This window comes from Centroberyx affinis, unplaced genomic scaffold (assembly GCF_046629955.1).
Source record: "Centroberyx affinis isolate AG114_WGS23_722 - 3 ecotype Tasmania unplaced genomic scaffold, CSIRO-AGI_Caff_v1 ptg004591l_1, whole genome shotgun sequence".
Classification (NCBI taxonomy): domain Eukaryota; kingdom Metazoa; phylum Chordata; class Actinopteri; order Beryciformes; family Berycidae; genus Centroberyx; species Centroberyx affinis.
Window position 1 is genome coordinate 172,458 of NW_027282209.1, and position 23,574 is coordinate 196,031.

At 42.9% G+C, this 23,574-nt stretch overlaps 2 protein-coding genes across 5 annotated transcripts in view; both read left to right on the top strand.

Annotated features, from left to right (window-relative positions):
* myo15b (myosin XVB) overlaps positions 1 to 2,686 on the top strand; it is a 43,348-nt gene extending 40,662 nt beyond the window's left edge. The window contains exons 68-71 of the mRNA XM_071544465.1: positions 608 to 741; positions 848 to 981; positions 2,282 to 2,422; positions 2,600 to 2,686. Of these exons, the coding sequence (XP_071400566.1) occupies positions 608 to 741; positions 848 to 981; positions 2,282 to 2,422; positions 2,600 to 2,686 (496 nt within the window). The remainder of the gene's footprint in view (positions 1 to 607; positions 742 to 847; positions 982 to 2,281; positions 2,423 to 2,599) is intronic.
* A 5,710-nt stretch (positions 2,687 to 8,396) lies between these two features.
* The window catches only part of tmem94 (transmembrane protein 94), a 28,956-nt gene continuing 13,778 nt past the window's right edge, over positions 8,397 to 23,574 (top strand). For 2 of the 4 annotated variants that reach the window (XM_071544472.1, XM_071544475.1), the window contains exons 1-13: positions 8,397 to 8,508; positions 10,258 to 10,670; positions 15,609 to 15,728; positions 15,942 to 16,069; positions 16,965 to 17,101; positions 17,235 to 17,443; positions 17,545 to 17,696; positions 18,204 to 18,306; positions 18,475 to 18,561; positions 19,453 to 19,569; positions 20,116 to 20,172; positions 22,150 to 22,254; positions 22,536 to 22,715. In XM_071544472.1, the coding sequence (XP_071400573.1) occupies positions 10,647 to 10,670; positions 15,609 to 15,728; positions 15,942 to 16,069; positions 16,965 to 17,101; positions 17,235 to 17,443; positions 17,545 to 17,696; positions 18,204 to 18,306; positions 18,475 to 18,561; positions 19,453 to 19,569; positions 20,116 to 20,172; positions 22,150 to 22,254; positions 22,536 to 22,715 (1,419 nt within the window). In that variant the 5' untranslated portion in view covers positions 8,397 to 8,508; positions 10,258 to 10,646. The remainder of the gene's footprint in view (positions 8,509 to 10,257; positions 10,671 to 15,608; positions 15,729 to 15,941; positions 16,070 to 16,964; positions 17,102 to 17,234; positions 17,444 to 17,544; positions 17,697 to 18,203; positions 18,307 to 18,474; positions 18,562 to 19,452; positions 19,570 to 20,115; positions 20,173 to 22,149; positions 22,255 to 22,535; positions 22,716 to 23,574) is intronic. The other 2 variants (XM_071544473.1, XM_071544474.1) reach the window with 2 other exon arrangements.

Sequence of the window (23,574 nt, forward strand, 5' to 3'; positions counted from 1 at the left end):
CTAGAACTTTGTTCGATACTATTTAGGTTGCTGGCTCTATGAATCTGGATCGAATGTTGAGCAACATTAGATAAACTTAGCTGATCATATTATTGAGTTTGTGGTGTAAAAAATAACTCGCCAACTTGGGGGGGGGGTTCAGACGGTCATGTAATTTTCCAAAGACTCCTGTGTAATTAAGGCCATATGTAATGCGTGCAGTGTGCGCATGATATAATGTATGGATGGCAGGACCCAGTGTATATTCAATGTATAGTGTATTGTTTAGTATATAGGGGTGTGTATGTGTACATATATGTATCCATGGATATGTGTAGGCCTATGTGGATATACTGTACATTTAGTGAATATACTGTATACACTACCAGTCAAAAGGTTTGACACATCACATGTTTCTTTATTTTTACTATTTTCCACCTTTCAGAAAAAAGTGTTAAATCAAAACTATCTTAGGCTTTGGAAAGAAATTCATACATAGGCAGATGCTGATTGTAAGGGGTGTTGGTGTTTCCTTTAACAACTGTCTTACCTGACTGCATGTGGTGTTGGGACAGTTCCATATGAAGCATGATCTCACACTCTTGCTCTTCTCTTCCCCCCCTGTAAGGCCGGAGCTAAAGGAGTATCTCCCCAGACAGGAGGGGCTCAGCAGTAAAGTTGAGGAGATCCACTCATCCTGTCTGGGCCACCTAGCCGCCATGCAGTCCCTCCGCCCTCCAGACGCCAAAATACGATTCATAGGTGGGCAGGAGTTTGTGTTCTATTCTTTTTTTAATCTGTTTTACTCACATTATAAATAATAACTAGGTTCTGAGGATAATTCTCTCTACTCTCCCCTCCCCTCCAGAGTTTCTGAGCACGCTGCCTCTGTTCGGCTCCAGTGTCTTCCAGGTCCAGAAGGTGAGCCAGCGGGGCTGCCCCTCGCCCTGCGTGGTCTCCGTCAGCCAGGAGGGGGTGCTGTTCATCCACCCCAAAACACAGGTACTGTCGCCCCGCTGCTGTACAGGAACACTGTCTCGCGGGTTATAGCTACTTAGACGGGGCTGTGTTACATGTTTTCCAGCAGCAATCTAATATTAAGGGACAATTACAGCAAAAAAAGTAAAAAGCCAGAGCGTGAGATATTACATTTTCTGCCCTTGTTTTTCGGTATGAAGGCCAATGTCGATAGCTGATATTTTGTGTCAATGTGTTATTTTTTTTTAATTTGACCTTTTTCATCTGTGGGTCTTTGAAAAGTTTGAAAAAGTCTTAAATTATCTAAATGTAAGAACTTGAAAGGTATAAAAATGTCAATAAAAATACAGTAGACATCTTTTTTTTACCATTCAAGAGTTGAGTTCAAATCCCAGGTGGTGCAACCAAAATACAATAGATAGATAGACAGATAGATAGATAGATAGATAGATGAATAGATTTTTATTAATGTGTCGTGCACCACATGGTGCCCAGCCCGTATGGGCTTACAAGACACAGATACATTGAGTTCCGCCAAACAAATAAGAGCCATAATAAGAACCATATACAAATAATAATCAAATCATACAAATCAAAGTCATACATTCAAATAAACAGCTTCTCCATTCTCAGTTTCCATGCTCTCCCAATAAAACTGGCCACACTGAAAACTTCCGGCTTCTTGTTTTGCATTTTCTCAAATAACAAATGAATGAAACAAACAATGAAACAAAAAATGAAATTCATCTTCAACAACACCCAGTTCACATACAGTACAAAGTCTCTCTTCCTCAACAATAGAATTGTACCTTGAGGTGGAGAGTGACTCGGTGAACATGGAATGAACACGGAACGTTTGAGATTTTACATCCAAACGAGTTCTAATTCATTATAGTGCTAATGAGGGTGAAAAGTGAAAAGGTGCTTTACTTATATTGCTATAGAATGAAAGTCACTGTGTCCAAGTCAGCCTCATTGCCAAGGAGAGGAGACCTGCCAAGCCTGGAGACACTCTCTATTCTCCGGGCTCTATTCTCAGCAAGCTCACAGTAATAGCATCGGTAGTATAGTCAACTAATCATAATGTCTTTGGTTTCTCATCACAAATTGGCATATTGTGCTTTGGATCCTGTCAGTTGGTTTTTAAATTGTGCTTAAATTCAGTTCCAGATAGCTTCTAGCTTATATTTGGCTTCATGGAATAGCCTCTGAAACAGCATTTAGACCATAACGGGACACTAAAAATGGAGTCAATGGAGTATTTTTGGACCAATATCAGCCCGATGTATCTGTCACTGATCTCATGCTATGTCTTCTGTTGCAGGAGCGAGCGTTTGTGATTCCTCTGGCGGAGGTGCAGTCCATGCGCACCGTCCGCCCCAAGAAACTCGACAAAGTGCCAGCAGTGGAGATCAGCTACGGCAATCCGGGACGTCCCAAGAAGATCACCGTCCACCTCAAACGGGTAAAGACTCAGTTCATTTCTGATTTATTCACTTCAACCCAGCTGATGGAAACAGTCATCAAAATAGTCGGGTTGGCTGAAATGTTTATATGCAGTATTCAAATGTCATTGGATCTCCCTCTCTCTCTCTCCCTCTCTCTCTCTCTCCCTCTCTCTCTCTCTCTCTCTCTCTCTCAGGCCAAGGAGCTGTGCCACACCCTTGCTGTGATTATGGAAGAGTTGGTCCGGCCATCTATCAGCAGCTCCATCTCGAGTCGCCAGTAGACACACACACACACACACACACACACACACATACTAGAGCGTCTAAAATGGACTAGAGTCTTTGTTAATCACTGACTTGTAACCTTTTGATAAAACTGATAAAACTGAATGAAGAGTGTATTCCTTTAGCTACCATATTTCACATGTATGTATGCAGATATGCTCACACACACACACACACACACACACACACACACACAGCTGATATTTTCCCTGGTGTTAAGTTATTGGAGATAAAATGGTAGCTGACAATCATTACAGTCTGATGAAAAGATGTAAATGAATGCATGAGCGATATGAGTGAAATGATTATTGTCAAATCAAATCAATGCTTTAAATGTCTTCACTTTTAATGCTGTTGAATGTCAAATTGTGATAAGCCTGATGTTGAAATGTAAAATCTTTGAATCATTTAATTGCTAATGTTATATTGATGTTATGTCATATGAACACTGTGTTGTTCCACTAAGAAAAAGTTGAGTGAAAGGAGCCATGGTTTCATTTATAAGTATTAAAGAAATATGTTGATTAATTTGATCTCTGGTGTTTTTTTTGTTCCGGTGTTTTCTTTCAGGGAGGCTTGCATGAGTGCAGATTCTAAAGAAGGTTTCTAATTTTAGCTCGGGTCCAGGACTCACAAATACCGGTCCTGCAGTACCAGTTTGTCTGAATCTAACAGATGGAGGCCTAGTTTTCTCAACTAGTACCTTGGGTTGTGTGTCTTCCTCCATGATAAAACCCCAAAATCAGTGATTCTGTGATCTGTTGCTCCGGTAGAGAAGATTGGAGAATTGTGTTTGTTTCTCTCTCCATTCACTGCCATTGTATGGAGGAAATCACACTTCTAGCACATAAACGAACACGAACAAATCAGATTAGTTATGATGCTGAATTGTGGTTAAGTGAATCTCTTTCTTTTTTTTTCTTCTTTTTTTAACTCTTTTTATTGGGGTTTTCCGAGTTAGACATACAGTCGAAAATAGGAAAAAGAATTTTCAATGCAGATATGGAGAAAATATGAAAATAAAAATAAAAATAAAGAAAAACGGATATACATGAGAACAGAGATAAAACAAATCCATTTTTACAGGTGAGTTATCGTACACATATGAGGAAAAAAAGGAGTATTTGCACTTTAAGTTTTTGCAAATTCAGTTCAAATATAGACAACACGAAAATGTATTAAGACAAGATTAATTAGAAAAAATAAAAAGGAAATAATGGAAGTAAAAGAGGAAAATAAAATTTAAAAAAAGGGTAAGTGAATCTCTTTTTTTATGATTATTAAACCTTTCAGTTTGAACAAGTGGAACACCAAAATCCAGTCGGTTACTTATGGAACGAAGAAAATAATACATTTACCAATAATTGTAAATAAGCAGAAAAAAATGAGAGACTCGTTTTTTATATATTTTATATATTTTTATATATTGTCAAGGTCCCACTTTTTTTCAGCACTTTTTTTTTTTTTTTTTTTATATTTTTTTTTTAATATCTGCTTTGTTCTGTTTCCAGACTTGATGGTGTTCACAGACAAATACCAACGAAGAAGAATCTCTCATTGTTTAACCAGTTTGTATGCTCGCTTCACAGCTTACCACAAAGACCATAACACACCCCCCTCCCACCCCCAAAAGCAAAAGTTCCATGTCCTTATACGCCCTTTGCCGGCTCAATTTTTTTCCCCAGTGGGCCCAGAATTTTTGTGGCGTGTCACTTTCTTCAGTAAAATATTCTTCTTATATAACCAGCCATCAATTTTTTAAAGGGGACAGGATCTCATGGCTTTGTTCTAGTACTGCATGTCAAAAACTAAAGGTCCTTGCAGATTTTTATCTATTTAATGCAACCATCGGTGCCAAATTGTATCTTGGTAGTTTTTTAGCATTATAATGGAGAGAAAATATTAAGAAAAATGGAAAAGAAAAATTGGAAGTCCTATTTTAAAAAACAAGACATCAGGGGAACATTTGGGATCGAGCTGATAGTTTGGTGGCCTATGTCTAATAATTTATCATATTAACCAAATAGTAATATCTAGTCAGTCATCAGTCATTTCTCCTCCTATATCCAGAAATTCAGTGGATATCAGCAGCTTTTTGACGTTTTTGGTGGCAAATAATATTAAATGCAGGGACTTTAGTGAACTGATATGATATACAGTTGATATTTTCAAGCTATTTCGGATAAGAAAGGCCATAGTGACTTCTCCCATAGCTCATCTCTCATCATTACCTCAAGCTGAAAGAGCAGCTTTCACCAACAGGAGAGGGCAGCAGCAACTTAGAGCAGATTCTATTCTATTCTTTTTTTTTTTTTCCTGTTCCTGAGCAGACATGTGTGATGTGCACCTTAAAAGACCAGACAACGTTATTCTATATGGGCCTTGCCTTCATCTGGTCCTTAAAACAAGACCCGAGTTTAAGCAAAAAATGAAAAAAATTGCCTTTTTTTCGTTTAAGTTGGCAAGCAGGTGGAGGGTTGACAGCTATCGATTTATATTCACAGTGTGAAATTACACAGTGGAGGCAATCTGAGCTGTTTCTACTGACTCAGTACTGACCAGGGGTGGGTGGGGGGGGGGGTAGTCAGTTGTCTGAAGGTTAGAGGAGAGCAGTGCTTGGGGAAAAGCTTGGTGTGTGGGGGGGGGGGGGGGGGGGTGGTGAGGTGAAAAATGCTCCCTCATCCAGGACAGCTTAACGTTGGGTCTGGGTCAAGTTTAAGACCAAATCCAGTTGAGTTGAAGTCCAGACTGAGACCAGAGCAAACTGAGATCTATTCAAGGCCAAACTAGACGATAAGCAGCGGTCATTGGTTTCCAAATGTAAAAAACCAGGATGAACAGAGATGTAGATCTATCTGCAGGAGCTCTGGAGAAATCCCTTCAATTGTTTGGAATACTGGGGATGAATAAACCAAACATGAATCAGAAAAATTCCTAGTCCTGTCATATTATGTTATAAACAATTGATTTTCTACCCACAAATTAAATTATTAATCATGTCATTACTCTCCTTGAATACCACACAAGTTCAATCCCTATCCATTCCAGTAATTAAATCAAACCATTATCATTTAATCTGTGTATATAAATACTGAATACTGGTCATATAAAGTTACTTTTTTTTTTCAACTTTAATTATTTATTCATTATGTATATATGTATGTATGTATGTATTTATCTATTCATTTGTTCCTTTATTTATTTTTTCTATTTATCTAAATATGTATGAATATAGATAGGTACATGTGTATACGTGTGTATGTAGAACTATATGTTTATGTATGAATGTATATGTATACTATATGTGTATATGCATACTGTATGTGTATATATAGTCAATATTATCTCTCCACAATAATATCACCTATCATTAATATTCATAGATTGTATAGAGGCAGTAAGAGCTAAAGGGTGGGGGGTTAAAGTATATGGGGAAAAAACAGGGGAAAGTGTTGTTATGCCTGTTCCCTTTATACTATAGCAGTCTATAGTCTTTATAGTCTGTATCTATATACAGTATGTCTATGTCTATATTTTATCTATATCTATCAGAGGTGTGACCAAGTCAACTTTGCTCGAGTTCCAAGTCAGTCTCAAGTCTAAATGTAGATTACCAAGTCAATCAAGAGTCCAGTATCAATTTAATATCTTAAAGAAAACTAAATATCTAGGACTTTTCAATGCAATATGGTTTTAATAGGATAAAAACTTGGTAAGAGCATCATGAGTTTGATTTCTAGAATCAGTTTCAACTTCAATAAATTCAATCATTCCATACAAATTCAGAAAACAGAATTTAAATTCAGTCGTCCGCTGGAACAAATCTCATCACTTTCAATCTGAGTCATTTACACAAACACAAGATCTCAGGTCAAGACTTTAGAAACCTTTTCAAGTCATCAGAGTACAAGTCAGAGTCTAGTCCCAAGTCACCAGAACCCAAGTCCAGTCAAGTCTCAAGTAGTTCAAATTGTGACTCGAGTCTAAGTCATGTGACTCGAGTCTCCACTTCTGCTATCTATACACAGCAGTGTGAGTGTGTTAATGTGTTCACCCCTCCTTTCCCCTGCATCTAACACCTCGAAGTCACAATGTGTTCTTACTCAGCTCGCCTTGTAAATCAGGTTGAAAAAAAAAAGAAAGATGACCAGAGTAGACGTGTTGCGTAAGAGTCAAATGTCTTGCAAATATTCAAATGTTCTCAAATCATGTGTCTCAAGGGCATTACACTGGCAACAGGGTTATTTGTGCCATCCTGGGGATTTATGCCTTCTACTCGGGTTTCAAGTCTGCGGTGCTCTCTCTCTCTCTCTCCCTCTCTCTGTCTCTCTCTCTCTCTCCCTCTCTCAGGCAGAGGAGTCGTGCCACATCCTTGCTTTGATCATGGAGGAGCTGGTACAACCATCTATGGACAAGCCACATCACCATCCTCCACTGTGTCACGCACATGGGCACACACACACACACACACACACACACACACACACACACACACACACACACACACACACTGGGGAAAAAGGGGAAGCTACAGTTTACTTTCAACTGTTCTGCCCTCTTCTAAATTTTAACTGCCAGAGTAATGCAGCTGGTTGAAAAGTGTATTCTCCTATTCTATCTCTCTCACACATTAATACACACACACACACACACACACACACGTACACACTAACTCTCTCTCACTTATTCACTCACTTCTTCAGTTCAGTTTCTTCTTCTACTTCTTCATCTTCTTATTTGAATTGAGCAATTGCTTTTAAAAGCTAAATAATTTGTGCACCAAAAGTGCTGAAGCGGGGAAAATGAAATGAATTTATGAATAAATTAATGAAAAAAAGCATGGTTTCACTGTGCTCTTTCTTTTATGTGATTTGGCCTGTATTCTGACTATATTGCTGCATATTCTGTGTAAAAAATGTTTTGCATTGTGCTGCATTCAAGTCACATGGGGAGGATGGTAGATAAGAGCATCCTACTTGAAAATACAGTTCACTTCAGCTTTCATGTGGTTAAATACATTTTTTAAATATCTTGGGGGAATTTTGCCTTAATTAATTAATAGTTTAAAGTTGAAAGAGACAGACAATTCTGGGAGAGAGAGGGGGATGACTGACATGTGAGGTTCCATGCAAGTTCAGGACTCGAACCCATTGACCCAGGACTGATTTCTTCCACTTCCTGGTTTCTTGTATTCTGAACGTCGCCAACGAGGAAATACCTGCAGTCATGTGCTCGGTAATACATATTCATGTCAAATAAAATGAACAACCATTTCCGTCACATAAGTTATTTTATGACCACCATTTTGAAAATGTCATGGCAAGACACAAACAACTTGCTGGACTCTTCTTTTGCGGTTGACATTGCAACGCTTAGTATGCTGTAAAATATGAACTCTAAATGTATCATCCGCGAAGTGCATGTGTGTTAAGTGTGAAAATCCGATTAGTAGCTGGTCAGTAGCTACCAGGTCTACGAGAAACTTCAAACACGGCGTTTGACGGATTCAAACGAGTTTGCACAAGGTGAATACTTGTGGTTTTCCCATGTGAAGACAGAGAGGGCAACCTTAGGTTTCCTATTTCAAAATAGAGCCGTAAACCTGCTAAGAAAATGTAGGTCCGCCCCTCTCGTCTCAGCCAACCAGAAGAGAGTGAACTCTAACTGTGTCCAATCAAAGCACAGGGTCGCTTCTCCCAGACAGAACGCTCCCCAACATGGCGGCTCTATTACGGGAAAGACACAGAACTACACTGGATATCCGACAGAAAAACGAGTAACATAAAGGATATTAACACGGAATTGGACATAGCGAATGGTGAGTTCGTAGACAAATAGTATAGTATGTACAAACGGACTGCGTTGTTGTTCAAACGAATGCTGTAACAGTGTAATTTGAAGCCCGTCTTAGCATCTGCTTTTGACACCGAATGAAGGGGACGCCTTGCCCCACTGCGAGCCGCTCTCTTTCGTACGGAGGGAACGATACGCCAAGCTCCAGTCAATATCCTGTCAATTTAACTGTTCCTTATTTATCGACAATGTTATATACCTGGTCGAACATGACTTGCGATGTTTTCTTAATTTTTAGGATCCACCCTTCAACACGGCATACATTCAATACACCAAGCAACGCTCAATTCAATATGTTTTGACCTTTGAGAACTGGTTCTCCTGTACTTCCCGCAATCTACTTCCACCATAAAACCGTAACTTAGTGGGCGGTAGCGAGACGTGTGAACCAATTAATCAGAAAAGTTACGATTTAATAAAGTGCTTGTTGATGGATCAAATGTATGCCGAAGTTAAGAGTGGCTCCTAACGATTGGTTAAAATGTCTTGAGTCATGTTCTAGGAGGTCTTTACTTTTGCCGATATGCAAGGCCATATTAAATTGATTTTTGGATGGTGTTTGATACAGTAACGTCAGCTAGCTAATGCATGAGCAACGTTGTAAACACAAACTGGGATGTGATTGCTTGCAAGTTACGTCACGTGTCTGACGTTCGTTATTTAAATTTACGTGAAATGGCTCGTGCCAACCATGTTTGTGGTTTCAGGCAATCCAGCTGCCTTTTATTATAGCATTGTCAGTCTCACTCTGCTGTCTAAAGTAGCCGAGAGCCCTCGAAGGGCTAACTAATGTTAGCTCACTGAATAGCTAAGCTTACCTAGTAGTAGATTAGTTGTAACGTGAGTCGTCAGACCTGGCACCGGCTGCTATGGCACGGCACGCTTAACAGAAAGCTTGATTATTCCAGGCAAAGTGAGAGTTAATCCAGACATAAGCGCCCCAGCCAGAAACTATAACATCGGCCAGGAGTAGATTTAGTTTGAGAGTGACAGACACTGGCCACAAAAGTAGCGGTTTCCTGGCACAGGATGACTGTCTTTGACTCTATGGGTTATTTAAAGCTTTGATTCTTAGAGACTGCTTCACATAGGTATTAAATTCTCGAAATGCACACACTACACTCTCCTCTTTAGAACAAGGTGTGGCTGCATCCTGTAGGGTTACCTGTAACCTATTGGATATAACTTGCATTACCTACACTGTACATTCCCTCCACTCCCCCTGGCAGTGCAATAGGATTGTTTTTGGGTTGGATCTTTTTTTGGATGATCTTATTTTGTAGTCCGTGCACCCCGTCACCCTTCTGTCTGTCTGTCTCTTTTCTTCTCTGTTTGGCTGAGCGCTGTCAACTCTTTGCCAATGGAGACTGCTGACTCTGGAGTTCAGTGGGTGTTTTGTGCCAGAGGAAGCTGCTTATGTGGTCAGTGTGAGTGAGGCTGGTGTCAGTAGATTCAGGGCCTTGGTCCCGTTTTCAATAGAGCTATTATGCTAGCATCTGGGTCCTGTAGCTGTAGCCGAAAGCTATACTCCACAACAGCATGGGACGTACTGCATATAAGTAGCTCAAACCGGTTTGGCAACAGTAAAGCCTCCCCAAGCAGGATGATATGTCTTAAGTAACGCCCAACACCTTAATCAACCTGGCCTGCATTATGTGCTTGTCATTCCAGTTCAACTTACATACTAATGCACACCCATTTCATTCATCCACAGATTCCTACATGCATGTAATGAAGAGGACACCTGTGCTGCGGCCAGCCCTAAACGACAATTAATCTCCCAAAGAAAACCCCACATCCCAGAGCTCGCTACTTCTCTCTGCTGGCCCCTACAGGTGTGGGTGTGCCTGCCATCAGACTGGCAGAGGAGGCGGGCAGGGAGGTGTTGCCAGGTGGGGGACCGAGGCTGCACCCACCTGCCTTCTCCATCTTCCTCCGCCCTTGGCTGAAGGACCGGAGCCGCAGCTTCCAGAAGAAGGATCCACCCGGGGGCCTCGAGTGCGCGGCGTCCAGCTTCGGACATTGCAGAGTGGCATCGGCGGGGCTCTGCCAGGTGTCAGTGGCTGGTTGAGGAGCAGAGTATGTTGAGTGGCTCTGGTTGCCATGGAGCCGCAGGATAAGAAGCAGGTGAGTTTGGTCGCCTCGCGCCCTTCAGCATCTGCCTCTGCGACCTACCTGTCCCTGGGGTGGAGAGAGGTGTTTATGGAACAGATAGGGCCCCCGGGAGTTACACTACATTGAGGAGAATGCTTAGCTAAGCTGCAGTGTGTGCCAGCATAGGCTCCTGCTGCTACACAGTGATTTTGGCATGTTTCCGGTGAATAATGCAGGTCAATGTATGCAATGCTCTTCAGGGAAAGTCTTTGTTTGCGATATAGCTGATGTATAATCAGAAGTCTTGAGGTTGCTGATTGAGATGTCAAAGGGGAAGTTGAAATGCTGTCACTTCATTCTTCAGAAGTTGCTAAACACACAGATTCTATATGGTACCAGAGGTTGGTTCTTTAAGTGTGTAACATAGCAAAACCCTTTTTGGTGCTATGAAGAACTCTTTCAGAAAGGTTCTCTATAGCACTATACTTAATTGGTTCTACCTAGAACTAGGGATAGGCAATAGTTTACTAGTCAGCCAACAACCGACTGTTCGACTAGGCTTATTAAAATTTTTTTCACCTTTATTTTGACTTCCAAATTATATCAAAGTATATTTTACACTATGTTATTCGTGTTTTCATGTCTACTAATTTGATATAAGCCATGAATCCAATTTTCCTTTAGGGGATCAATAAATCTTTATCTTTATTAAGCCTAGATCTACATTTTGAACCTGTGCATGGCAGTATGAAATGCTGCATACTATAGCCTTTTCAGACATGGCTGCAGGTCCATGTTCAGCACGAGCACAAGGGAAGAAGTAGACCAGAAAGATCTTTTAAATTTCTCTTTTCCCTTTTTCTTAATTAATGTAAAAAGAAATTGATAAGCATTCTGCCTTAAAAAACGCACTGTTCATGCTTTTTCATGATTAGATCGCCAAGAATCTTATTCTTAAAGCCTATCCACAGTACAGTCTAAAGCCCTTTTCAGACAGAGAAGTCGGCACACGTTAGTGCAAATGCATCATTGCTAGTTCCAAACTCATTCACACCTCCTTTAGCAAGCCATCAATTTGCCGGCTTCTACCCTTTCACACACATCACTACTGCTTTTTTTTGCTAAGCAATGCAAGACACGCATCAGCTGTTAAAGATGGCACTGAGTATAGAAAGTATATAGAATATAGTTTTTTTTTTTTTTTAATATCGTCTTTGTTTGAAAGTGCGCTAAGGCAGTGGAAGTTATATTTACAGCTACTAGTAAAGCAGAGCAGTCTTCTAAAGAACTTGACTGCGGCCAGGAGACGATATCACACAAAAAGCACCGTTACCCACAGGCGCTGGCTAGTCCAAGCCTCTCGGTGAGTAAATCAACAGACGTGATGGCGTATTGTAGTTTCTGATCGGTTATCTTCGTGATATAGTGTAACATTTTATAACAACGTATACCACATAATGCGTAAGAAAGACGTCTTTTTAAAGAACTCCTTTCATAGAGCACAAAAGCCAGCTTTGAACTGGTTTCATAACTAGGGCAGAAGGAAATGCTGGTCTGACCTTTTCACATAGAACTCAAAGCTGCCAAAAAGCCGGTTTCAAGCCACATTTAGGCCTTTCTTGAGACCGACTAGTCGACCAATCGTTCAGACAACCCACTTACTAGTGGGTTACCTTTTGCACATCCTTATCTAGAATCCTTATACTGCAACAAAGATTAATTTAAAAATGCATGAAATGTCCCAAATCAGCAGTTTTAAAATAACTTTAAGAGCCACACTAGGTTCTGTGCTTTAATTTGCCAGCTTTTTGTTTTAATAAATCAGGGGGTTCTTTCAGTCATTATGATTCCATACAGAATCACTACCACAACCAAAGAACCCTTGAAGCTTCCTTCGGCTCCTTTTCCTCTGTGGAGATCGGAGAATGTAGGAGAACGCCTCGCATTCTCCCACATTCACTTTCTCACGCAAGCTCTCGCCATCCCAGTTTTGTTTCGGGCATTTCAGATTACTCATCCGAAGGGTCAATAGATCAAACCTCTTTAGTTAAACATAGATGTGTAGGAGAGGCATTTCACAACGGAGCACCGCTGGGTCAACACAACGCGGGTAGGAATGGAAAAATGGCTGCCGCTGACCTATTGCTCAACAGGCTCAAAGAAGAGCTCTTTCTCCCTCTCCTATCTCAGCGTTCCCACCTAGGTGCTGCCTTCTATTATATAATCATTAACTCATAACTGTGCAGTCAAGAGCATGTAGCCGGCCCTCCTCTTGAAGGAGACATGAATGTCCTAGAAGTCGTAGAGGTAGAGTAGACCTTCCACTTTCCATATTTGAAATACTTAACATAGTACGATTGATACAGTGAGCAGGTATGTATAAAATCATACTGGCTACCTAGGGTATTGGATATATGATCATACTGTGTGTATATATACTGCATTGTGATTGCATCTGTAAGAGATTTGTGTGAGGAACGACGTGTCATAAGCCTTATTCACATAGGACTGATATTGCCACCCTGGGACGTCCATTGATTTGTAATAATTGCAGAGATTTTTGATCTTAATCCTGTGTGAATCTGCCATGTCTGTAATTTGTTCAGTAAAAATTCCAGCACAAACTAGCTACTGTATTTTGGTGAAGATAGAGAAAAATGGAGGCAGTAGTGGAAGTGACAAATTGTAAAATCTTGACCTTATGTAACTGTATCCTGGGCACTGGTGATTTGAGCGAATTTCATTATCTCGTGCGAGTGCATTGCATGAACCGCAGAGGTCGAGGGGTAATTCATTAATTACATGAGATCTCCAGTCCCCGCATAACACTAGTCCCATGTGACCAGGGCTATAGGGCGAGTGGCTTTAATGGCGTTTGATGTGCGATCTTGCAAGCAGCGGCCCGTTTCCCCTGCGTGAGGTTATGCGATTTTTTTTTTTTTGGGGCCCGCGGGAAGCCGTCCCGAGCGCGACGGAGGTTAAGTGCCGGAACTCTGTACTTTCCTCCAGGGGGGGGGGGGCTCCGTTTCACGCCGTCTTGATACCGGGCCAGGCACCGGCCGGTTCAGCCTGCTCTTCGTCTCTTCCTCCGCCTCGCTGTCTTCCCTGCTCTTCATCCCTCTGTCCTTACCCCTTGTGTCGGTTTTCTCTCTCTGTTCCCCTGTTTGCGCGTCGCTACATCACTGCAAAATATGCTTCGCTGGCAAGAGGGGGAACAAAGCCCCAACTAGGGTTATGCAGGCCAGGTTGGCAATGTTCCTCTTGTCAAAAGAGCCTCTTTCTCTCCCCCTCTCTGTCTGTCCCTCTCTTTCTCTTTCAGCCCCCCCCCCTGCAGTCGGGGCTTTGTTGCTTAGTTGCCCAGCCAGCTACTGAACAAGGCTCGGCCCGAGCCAGAGAGGCAGCCAGACTTTGTGTTTTTGAATGAGAGTCCAGCTGGCAGCCTGCACTGATGCTGGGGCTCGGCTGCCTGGGCTCTGCTGTGTCTGCGGCCCAAGTGAAGAGAGGAATTTGGGTGAGGTTTTTTTTTTTTTTTTGCAGCATCACCGACTCTCCCCGGCTACAGAAATGACCGGGCCGTTTCTTTAGCGATGACTTAGTTACGGTCTGTTTTTTGACAACTAGTGTCCGGGAATATCACTATTCGCGTCACGCATCGCGGGGCTGCCTGTTAAGACACTGTCCTCGCGGCTTCGCCGGCGGCAGCAGCAGCAGCACAGATCTGAGAGCGACAGGGAACAGCAGGGCCGTCATGGTGCTGAAGATGAGAGAAGGGATCTGTCTCAGGAAGAAGAGGACTGTAAGTTGGCCATCTTAGTATGTTGTCTCTTGTCCGATTAAAGCTGTATCTGTCTGTCTGCAGCCGAGCAGATTAAGCCTCTCAGAGCGGATAAATAAATGGAACAAGGCTGTGTTTTTTTTGCCTGTTTGGGTGAGAGGGAGTGTGTCAGTCAAATAAAGTTCAGGCGAGTCTTTTGGTGTGAATAGTGATGGTTGCGTTTTTGTGCAATACACACGCTTGTGTTTTGCTAGTGAGCAGCATCCGAGGTTAATCCGGGTCCTGCTCAGGTAGTGGGCGCACTCTGCTTCACTAAGGCTGCTTAGGCTCCTTGTGTCTCTGCTGCGTGTTTATGTCTGTCTTGAGGATTTTGTTGAGGCTTTGTTACTCTGGGGAAATGGGAAGATATTTATAGCCTAGCTAAGTGGGATGTGGAGCTTGAAAGCTGAGCCTTGCGTGTATGTTTGTGTGCGCGTGTGTGTATGTGTTCATATTTGTGCATGTCTGTCCGTGTGCGTATACGCAGGCCCTTGTAGACACACACATCCTCACGCTGACATGGGAGTGTGGGAAAAGGTTGCTTTCCCACTAACATTAGATATGACTCTCTGTCTTTCCCTTTCTCTACTGCAAACACATTGATTTCCTCTTTGCTCAGCTATTTCCATGTATGGACTGTTGCCTGATGCAGTTCAGCATCAGCATAGACTAATCAGGCAACAGTAGTGAAGGTCTCAATTTCAATTGTTTGCCTATTTAACCTAAATCACCACTGCTCCTTGTCAGTATGTGACTTATGTAACAGCTTCTTCTTATTATTCTCTCATAGGTATAACTAGAAAGCGCATGTATTGACCCCAACATTATTTGTGTGAAATAGTAATTCAAGTATTCAGGGGGGTTAAATGTATTCACCTACTGTTTCTGTTAGGGCTGCACAATTAATTGTCTATCGCAATTCCAAATTTATAATCTTAGAATACTGGCATGGTGGCAATATTGAAACATTTCATTTAGAGTGTCTGCTGTAGTTGCTAATAGTCAAAATGTTGATATATGATGCAAATACTGCAGTTAAATAATTTCATCTTCGAATCAATCAAGATTGTCGTTTCAGCCAAAATGGCGCAGGCCTAGTTTCCATGGCAAAGCGGTGAACACATGTATGAAAGCGATGGTCCAATGTGCCGTTGCAGGAGGAGGAGGCTGTGACTCTGGGCCTCTCCACCGGCCAGGCTCTGGGGAAGCTCCGGGACCAGCTCTGCAGCCTGCTGGAGCAGCACCAGAGGGCCGCGCGCAGACGAACCTCTGCACAGGTACAGGCCACACACACACACGCTCATATCAGTGGGTTTCCATTCACTACTTTCATGCCCTAACCTAAACCAAATCCTAATTCTAGTCTTAACCCTAAACCCAAATCCTAATCCTTGCGAGGATGTTTGGTCCTCATAAGGATAGAGGTACAAGCACACACACAAAATCCGCGTATCGTTTTGCTTACTTGTTGTTTTATCCTGTTATCATAGGAGCAGTGGGTGAAGAGCTTCCTTTACCATGGCAACCGTCACTCCTGTCTCCAATGGCCAGGAGCCGCGCTCACTCTACTCGTGGTGCTGGGACTCTTCTGTTGCCATGGCAGCCAGCCAAAGGGCAGGTGGGTGCCCTCTTTTTTTTTTTTTTTACACGGAGCTGAAGCGTCCTAGCTTTGAACGTCTATGAAGGATGTACAGCTTTAACAAAAAAAAAAATGCTGAAGATGCAGTGCAGTGATTTTTAATTCAGCTAGGAAAGACTTGTGTTTTGTAATTCTGATTTCAGTGCTGCCTCTTGGCCAGGTCTCCCTTGTAGAAGAGAAATTGGTTCTCAGTGGGACTTACTGGTATAATAAAGGTTAAATTAAAAGTATTTTTTTCAGTTCTTCTCTGCATTAGGGCTCCTTTCATTACGCTTAGGTAATTCTCAGCAGTTGGAGGTGGTGTGGCCCTATCCATATGTTTAGCACCACCCCACTTTCTGATGACCATCATGTCTGAAGCTGCAAAAGCGTACTCTAGAAATCAGGAAATATGTCTCGTCAAATTAGAAACTACAACCTGGGGGTTATGGACACGTAGGTCTCCCTCTCTCTCTCTCTCTCTGCCGTACTCGCTCAGACTAGTTCCCAGAAGTGAGAAATAATCGCATTAGTGTCATTTTACACCAGCTGTCATTGCTCTCACCATACACCATACAAGGCAATCTTTCACCTCTCTTTCACACTGTCTGCGGCTACCTCATTAATGATGCATCCCGCTGACCAATCAGAGCGCTTCATTGTATATTTGAGGTTATTTTCACTGGGAAGTAGATGGGATTGCTACAGTTTGATTCTGTTGACAACCAGAGGGCATTAGTCAAAAGTTCCACAACATTAACAGTTATATTTGGAGAAACTTTCTATCAGCTGATTAATTCTCACTTCCCTCATTTTTGTCACATTATGGCTCCGCTCTCTCTCTCTTCCTCTCCGCTCATCTTCCCATTCCTCTCTCTCTCTCCTCCACCCGTAGTTCCGGCATAGAGCTGGTGAACGCCGCGGCCCTCCTCCTCCTCTTCCTGCTGAACCTGCTGCTGGTCGGACGGCAGGAGAGGCTGAAGAGGAGCGAGATGGTCCGGCGCCTGAAGGGCATCATCACACAGTTAGACGGTGAGTCAAGGGGCCGGTTGACTCGGAATCCTTGTCACTCAACTTCATTTGTTACCGATTGGCTGAGAGAGGAACTGCATCATTTGACATCATTTGTTTTTACTGTTACCTTGTCATACTCTATCCCCTCTAGACTATCTGTCCCGGTGTATGGGTGAGCCGGTGCGGTGGCCTCCGTCTCTCTACCCCGACCTGTACACGCCCTCATCCCCGTCCTGGTCCCTCCACTGGACCTACCGCGACTCGCAGCTGGTCAACCTGCCCGTCAGTCTGCTGGTGGAAGGTGACATCATCGCCCTGAGGCCCGGGCAAGAGGCATTTGCATCCCTCAGAGGGATTAAGGTTAGTTTGCGTGTGGTTGCATGTGCACACACAGATACAGAAACCAAACCGTGTATCACCAGCTTTGTCTGGTCCCCCCTCCCCCCCCTCCCGGTCTACAGGATGACGAGCACATTGTGCTGGAGCCAGGAGACTTGTTCCCCCCGTTCTCCCCTCCTCCCTCCCCGCGGGCCAACGAGAAGAGGGGCCCCCAGAGCCCCCAGCAGCACCGCCTCTTCAGGGTGGTCCGAACTCCGGTGCTGGACCCTGTCAGGTGGGGGACTCGGCTATGTCGGGCCTAGAGGTTCACAGTTGTTTTGTGCTGTTTTTTGGAATGTGAAGGAGACAGAATATAAGATACAAGATTAAATGTTAATAGAAATGTTCAAAGATCTGCTGTCCAGCTCACTGTATTTGATAGTATTAAGGTGAAGGTATTTCCTTAGTTCTTAATCATACATCTGTAAAAACCCTATACACATCCATATGGACAAGAACATACAGGCTGGGAGGAGCTGTTAGTATTATAGTACAAAGTGTTAATCATTTCTGAAGAGGTGCGTTAAGGATGAACATGTTTTCCCAACTTCTGAATGATTCTCCAGGCTTTCATATATCCCAACCAAATGGAGATGAATGATTATAGATGTGGTCCGTTTTTTCACATTGAGGTTGTGTCAGGTCTGATGTACAGATGTACGGGGAGGGGGGAGGATTAGGGTTAGATCTTCAAGTTTTATAAAAAGTTTATTATCCTTTTGTCCTCTCTTTGTTTCAACAGGAACAGTTTGGAGCAGGCGCTGTCTCGGCCAATCACGGCGCTGGATAACGAGAGGTTTACTGTACAGTCAGTCATGGCCAAGCTGGCCTGTCCTATCGTGCTGGTGAGCAGTTACACGGGGGGTCTAAATTGCTTCTGCCATGCGTTCGGCATCGCTTGTTCTTAAAACAACCCAAGGGCAGCTCCTCATCTTATTCAGAAGCAGCCGACTCCTCTTGTTAAATGAATAACGTTAGTCTCTTGTGCCTCACTGTATGACCTCTGCCTTTAGGTGGCGTTCCTACTGGTGAACATTGTCCGGTATTTCTGTGACGCGCCCAGTCTCACCCCTCCCTGCTACAACTTCTTCCAACTGCAGGTAAAAACATTCCAAAATATAAATGTCACAGTTGCCAAAGACTGGAGTGTATGGAGTATTTTGCCGCTATGTTATGTATTTGCTTATCTTTGTGATTATTAGGATTATTAAAATGAGGATACATGGACATATTGACTAGTTGACCCAGCTATTAGACTGCTGCCTTTTGAGCTTTCATATAGTATACATTCTCTTACAATACATATTATGTGACTTTAAATGTATTTTTGCTTGTGGACAATGGATGTTGTTTGTCTGGAACTTTAATGTTTGCTAAGAACATCCTGTTAGAAGGGGCTGGAAAAGTCTTAAATTATACTCTCTAAACCCAGGGCCTTCAAAGTTCATGAATAAAGTTAAATGAAGCATTTAAAATCCAGTTTTCTTAAATCTTAAATTCAGGTTTAGAGGTGTTAAAATTGTTGACATTCAAAAGGTCAGGCTTCTAGTCAGGTTTCTCTTGAAAGGCAATATTTATTTCTTTTTTTTAAGAAATCTCAACAAAACTATCAGATTTAAATAAAGGTTAAAAACTAGATGGCACTCAGTAGAGCGCATACTTCTGCCAACGCTATGCGATTGTCAAGATATGCCAGTCAGATTTTCACCAAAAGTTAATAATTTCTTCCATAGATATGCCTGTTCAAATTCTTGCCACTTTATATTGGCAGCTCTCCAGTGGTCCCATGTTGTTTGAGCCAATAATGGAGGGATTGTTATATGCCTTTTTGTGGGAAGCCACGCCCCCCTTTGGCCACTCGGTGTGAAAAGTGAATCGGTTCCTCCTTGACCCGTGACCAACCTTTCCACAAAGTTTCGTGGAAATCCATAACATAACCCCCCGAAACATAAACAAATGAGATGTAAATGTGTGAAATGGTGTTTTGCCAGCTGATGGGCGTTCTGCCCATCTTGCCCCTGCTCTTCCCCGTCATGTGGGTGCTGGTGAACGCCTATGGAGAGGCCCGGGTCCTCGCCGAGTCCAGCCGCGCTTCACCCACAGGCCTGGTGAGAGGCACACACACACACACACACACACACAGTCACACTTAACTTTTTCACGTAACTTTGTGTTGTGCACTGACAGGAACAGAGAGAGAGCTGTCACTACTAACAGAGGATTCATGCCCTTGTGTTCTATGTTGTAACTAACAGCTAAAGACACACACACACACACACACACACACACACACATACACTCTAGGGTTAGACCGATATTGTGGTTTGGGACATTTTGATCAGATTCTACATAAGCGTCCATGAATATGCTATTGTTCTTTTATTCTTATTGTCATCCTCAGTTTCAATGGAGAGTTTTAGTATCCCATGATGGTCTAAATACTGTTTCAGAGTCTTTTCCACCCCGATAAGAATAAAAGTATCTAGGAAACTATAGGCAGCTTCAGCTTCACTGGCCTTCAAAAACCCATATCGGCCTAACCCTAACACACACACAGACGCGCACACACACACACACACACACACACATAGACACACAGAGGAGAAACAGTGAGGGCCTCCCTCTGTTTTAACTAGACTCTTCTCTCGCCCCAGCTTGCTAAGTTCTCTGAGGATACTCTAAGCAGCTACACCGAAGTGGTTTCCTCCCAGGTATAACCTCTCGCTGTCTCGCTCCCCCCCTCCCTCCCTCCTCCTCTCGCTTGACCCCCCCACCCCCTCGCCTGTCTTCACTCGCTCGCTGCAACCCCCTCTGTGGAACCCTGTACACAGCTCTCACTACCCCTCCCACCCCCCCCCCCCCCCACTTCGTCTTTTATTTCTTTACTTTGGAATCATCATCACGGACGTCTTCTGATTCAGCCATCTTGGTTTTTTTTGTCATTCACTTATTTTCTTTTAACTTGAGCACCCTGCTTTGTTTCCTATATTTTTCTTTCATCTTGCACGATGAGTTATTTTGTTTCCTTTGGCTCTTTGGTTACGGTCACTCTCCATCCATCTATGGATTATCAGTCGACGCGTCTCGACCGAGCGCCCACGGATGTAAGTCTCACCTCGATTGTCATCTTTTGCTGTGTTATTTTGGCGGTCCACGCTGCCTCTTTTTCCGATCATTTTCTCACCTTTCACCCCCCGGGTACAACTTCCCGTTCTCACGACCTCTCACGGCTCCCGACCGAACCCGATCTTTGACCCCTCCTCCTTCATTTGTCTGCTGGTCTGTAGTAATCAAAGAAAAACCAAAGCGAATCAGCAATCAGCAGTTGATTACTACCGATCCGCCTTCCTGAAACCGTCGATGTTGTGTTCCCGGCTATGGCTTTGCTACAGATGAATACAAACAGGAAGCGGTAGAGTATAAGGAGGAGGTGATCCTGAGAAGGGCTTCCACTTAAATCTGTGCCTGACCCTCCACCTCTGCCCGTCTGCCTGCACTGCATGACTGGAAATCAGCCCCACTCTGGCCCTATGCCAGTGATTCTCTAGGTTTTCCACTCCTCGAGTCCTTTCCTTATCTCCTTTGGAATTACCATGAAAATCTTTTTGATGTGCTCGCAGGGTCCAAAATTAACACCCGCCAAGCGTCAGATGCTAGTAAGATTTGGCTGGTAACTTTTTGAGACAATAACATAACACCTCAGTCTTTGCCTGTTTTAAAATTTTGTCCCCATTCTCACTCACTCTCTCTGACTGAGCCATATAAATCAAACAGGCTACTGATTGGCCACCTGATATGCTGCTCTACATAAATCGTAGCATCTAAACTTCTGTTTCTCTGCAGCCTGAATGGTTAACTATCCTGTTAGTTGAAATTTAACATTGTTTCCATATGGCAAGTCACTTCATGATGAATTACAAACTTGACCCATTGTAGTGGGTGAGTGAGCAAGTTCTAAATGAAAACTAAACCTGCTCTCGTCTCTTTATTGAATGAAATAGCAGTGAAAACAGGTAGTGGTTGCTGTGGAAAAGTGTATATTGATTATTTTGGCTGCCAACTATTCCTGGGCGCGTTAATGTTTTTTAGTTCACCAGTCCTTGGCGGGTGAGCCAAAAAGTTAATTTGGGACACTGCTTGCTCATGATAAAAAGAGGAGGCAAGGAAGGGAATCTGTCCAAACTGATCAGGCGGTTGCCTTGGCTCTGTCAGGACTGAGTCACGGTGATTGGTTTGTCCCCCGCTGAACGAGCCGTCGTGGATTCCATCCATAACAAAATCAAGAAGCGCATGGAAATGTTTTGGATCATATACTAATGCCGCAGTTTCATTAGGCTTTGCCTCCTTGCCATGTAACAGTAGCATTATAGCTTAGAGGCTTTGTCTTTTTTTTTTCTTTCTTTCTTTTTTTTAGCCCAATCACAAAGCTGATACAGGCACATTAATTTGCTTTAGAGCTGGTTTAGGCTTTTCAGGCTGAGCTTTTCACTCCATTTGCTCTTCCTTGCTACAGAAAGCTAGCTTTTCAAATTTTCATTTTGAATAGCTTTATCGCTTTAGTTATGACAGAAGTAGTGCTTGAATACAAATACGATTTGCTTTTATTGGGACGTGCGTCCCTCTTTCTAGCATTTAGTAGAGAGCAGTAGTCTGACTGTGTGTGTGTGTATGTGTGTGTATGTGTGCAGGAGATGCTGCGTTGTGTGTGGAGACACCTGGTGGGCGTCCTGAAGGGAGAGTCTCAGACACTCTGCTACACTTCCAGCCTTCTACACATTCTGGGATCTGTCACTGTGAGTATTGTGTGTGCCCACATGGTACTATGGGCATAGATTTTGCTAAGGACATAAAAAAACAACAACCTGATAATTAAACGTCGGACAGCAACATGGAAGAACGGAAAGAAGGAAGTATAGCTGAAATGGATGGAGAAAAAACACATTCATGGAAATGTAGTTTTACTGTACTCCCACCCTCAAAATAAGCCAATCTAAGCCACTTTATAGTTGGTGTGTGTGCATGAGTTTTAGTTGTAAATTAGCTGTGTGTCCGCTGTGTGTGTGTGTGTGTGTAGGTGCTCTGCTGCGTGGACAAGCAGGGCATCCTGTCGTGGCCCAACCCCAGTCCGGAGACCGTGCTGTTCTTCAGCGGGCGGGTGGAGCCGCCTCACGACAGCCAAGACGACCTCCAGGACGACCTGTCAATCAACTCCTACTGCCGCATGGAGACGGACGACGACAGGGATGAGGTAGAGGTGTGTGTGTGTGTGTGTGTGTGTGTGTGTGTGTGTGTGTGTGTGAATGTGACCGCTCAGGCAACTTTTTTCATCGTTTCATCTGTCAGTGATTCTTGCGTTGAGGAGAGTTTCTCCTCAATGCAAGGTGTCATGATGTAGGAGTCCAGTCTTGTCTGTATGGTTGAATTCCCTGCATTTGATTTTTTCCATTTGTTTGTTTTGCAGTTATGTATTAAATATCTAGATGTCCAGTCCAATGAATAGTAGTAAACATGGGCGTGTTCTAGGGCTGGGCAATATATCGGTATTATATCGATATCGTGATATGAGACTAGATATCGTCTTAGATTTTGGATATCATAATATGGTGATATGGCATAAGTGTCTTTTCCTGGTTTTAAAGGCTGCATTACAGTAAAGTGATGTCATTTTCTGAACTTACCAGACTGTTCTAGCTGTTCTATTATTTGCCTTTACCCACTTAGTCATTATATCCACATTACTGATGATTATTTATCAAAAATCTCATTGTGTAAATATTTTGTGAAAGCACCAATAGTCATCCCTACAATATTGTCGCAATATCGATATCAAGGTATTTGGTCAAAAATATTGTGATATTTGATTTTGTCCATATCGCCCAGCCCTACTTACAACTGAACATTTAGCCCACTTCGTAGAGAATATATATTGTGTATCGCCATTCAGCCTAAAAATACCGAGATATGATTTTTGGTCCATACCGCCCAGCCCTAGCGTGTTCACAGTACTTTGTAGAAAAAGTGCTGCCTCAACTGCCTTTTATGCTGATTTTCTATAAGAGGATCGTGTTTCCATAACAGCCAGTAGTAGCTGTGACTGTCAGCGAACATACTTG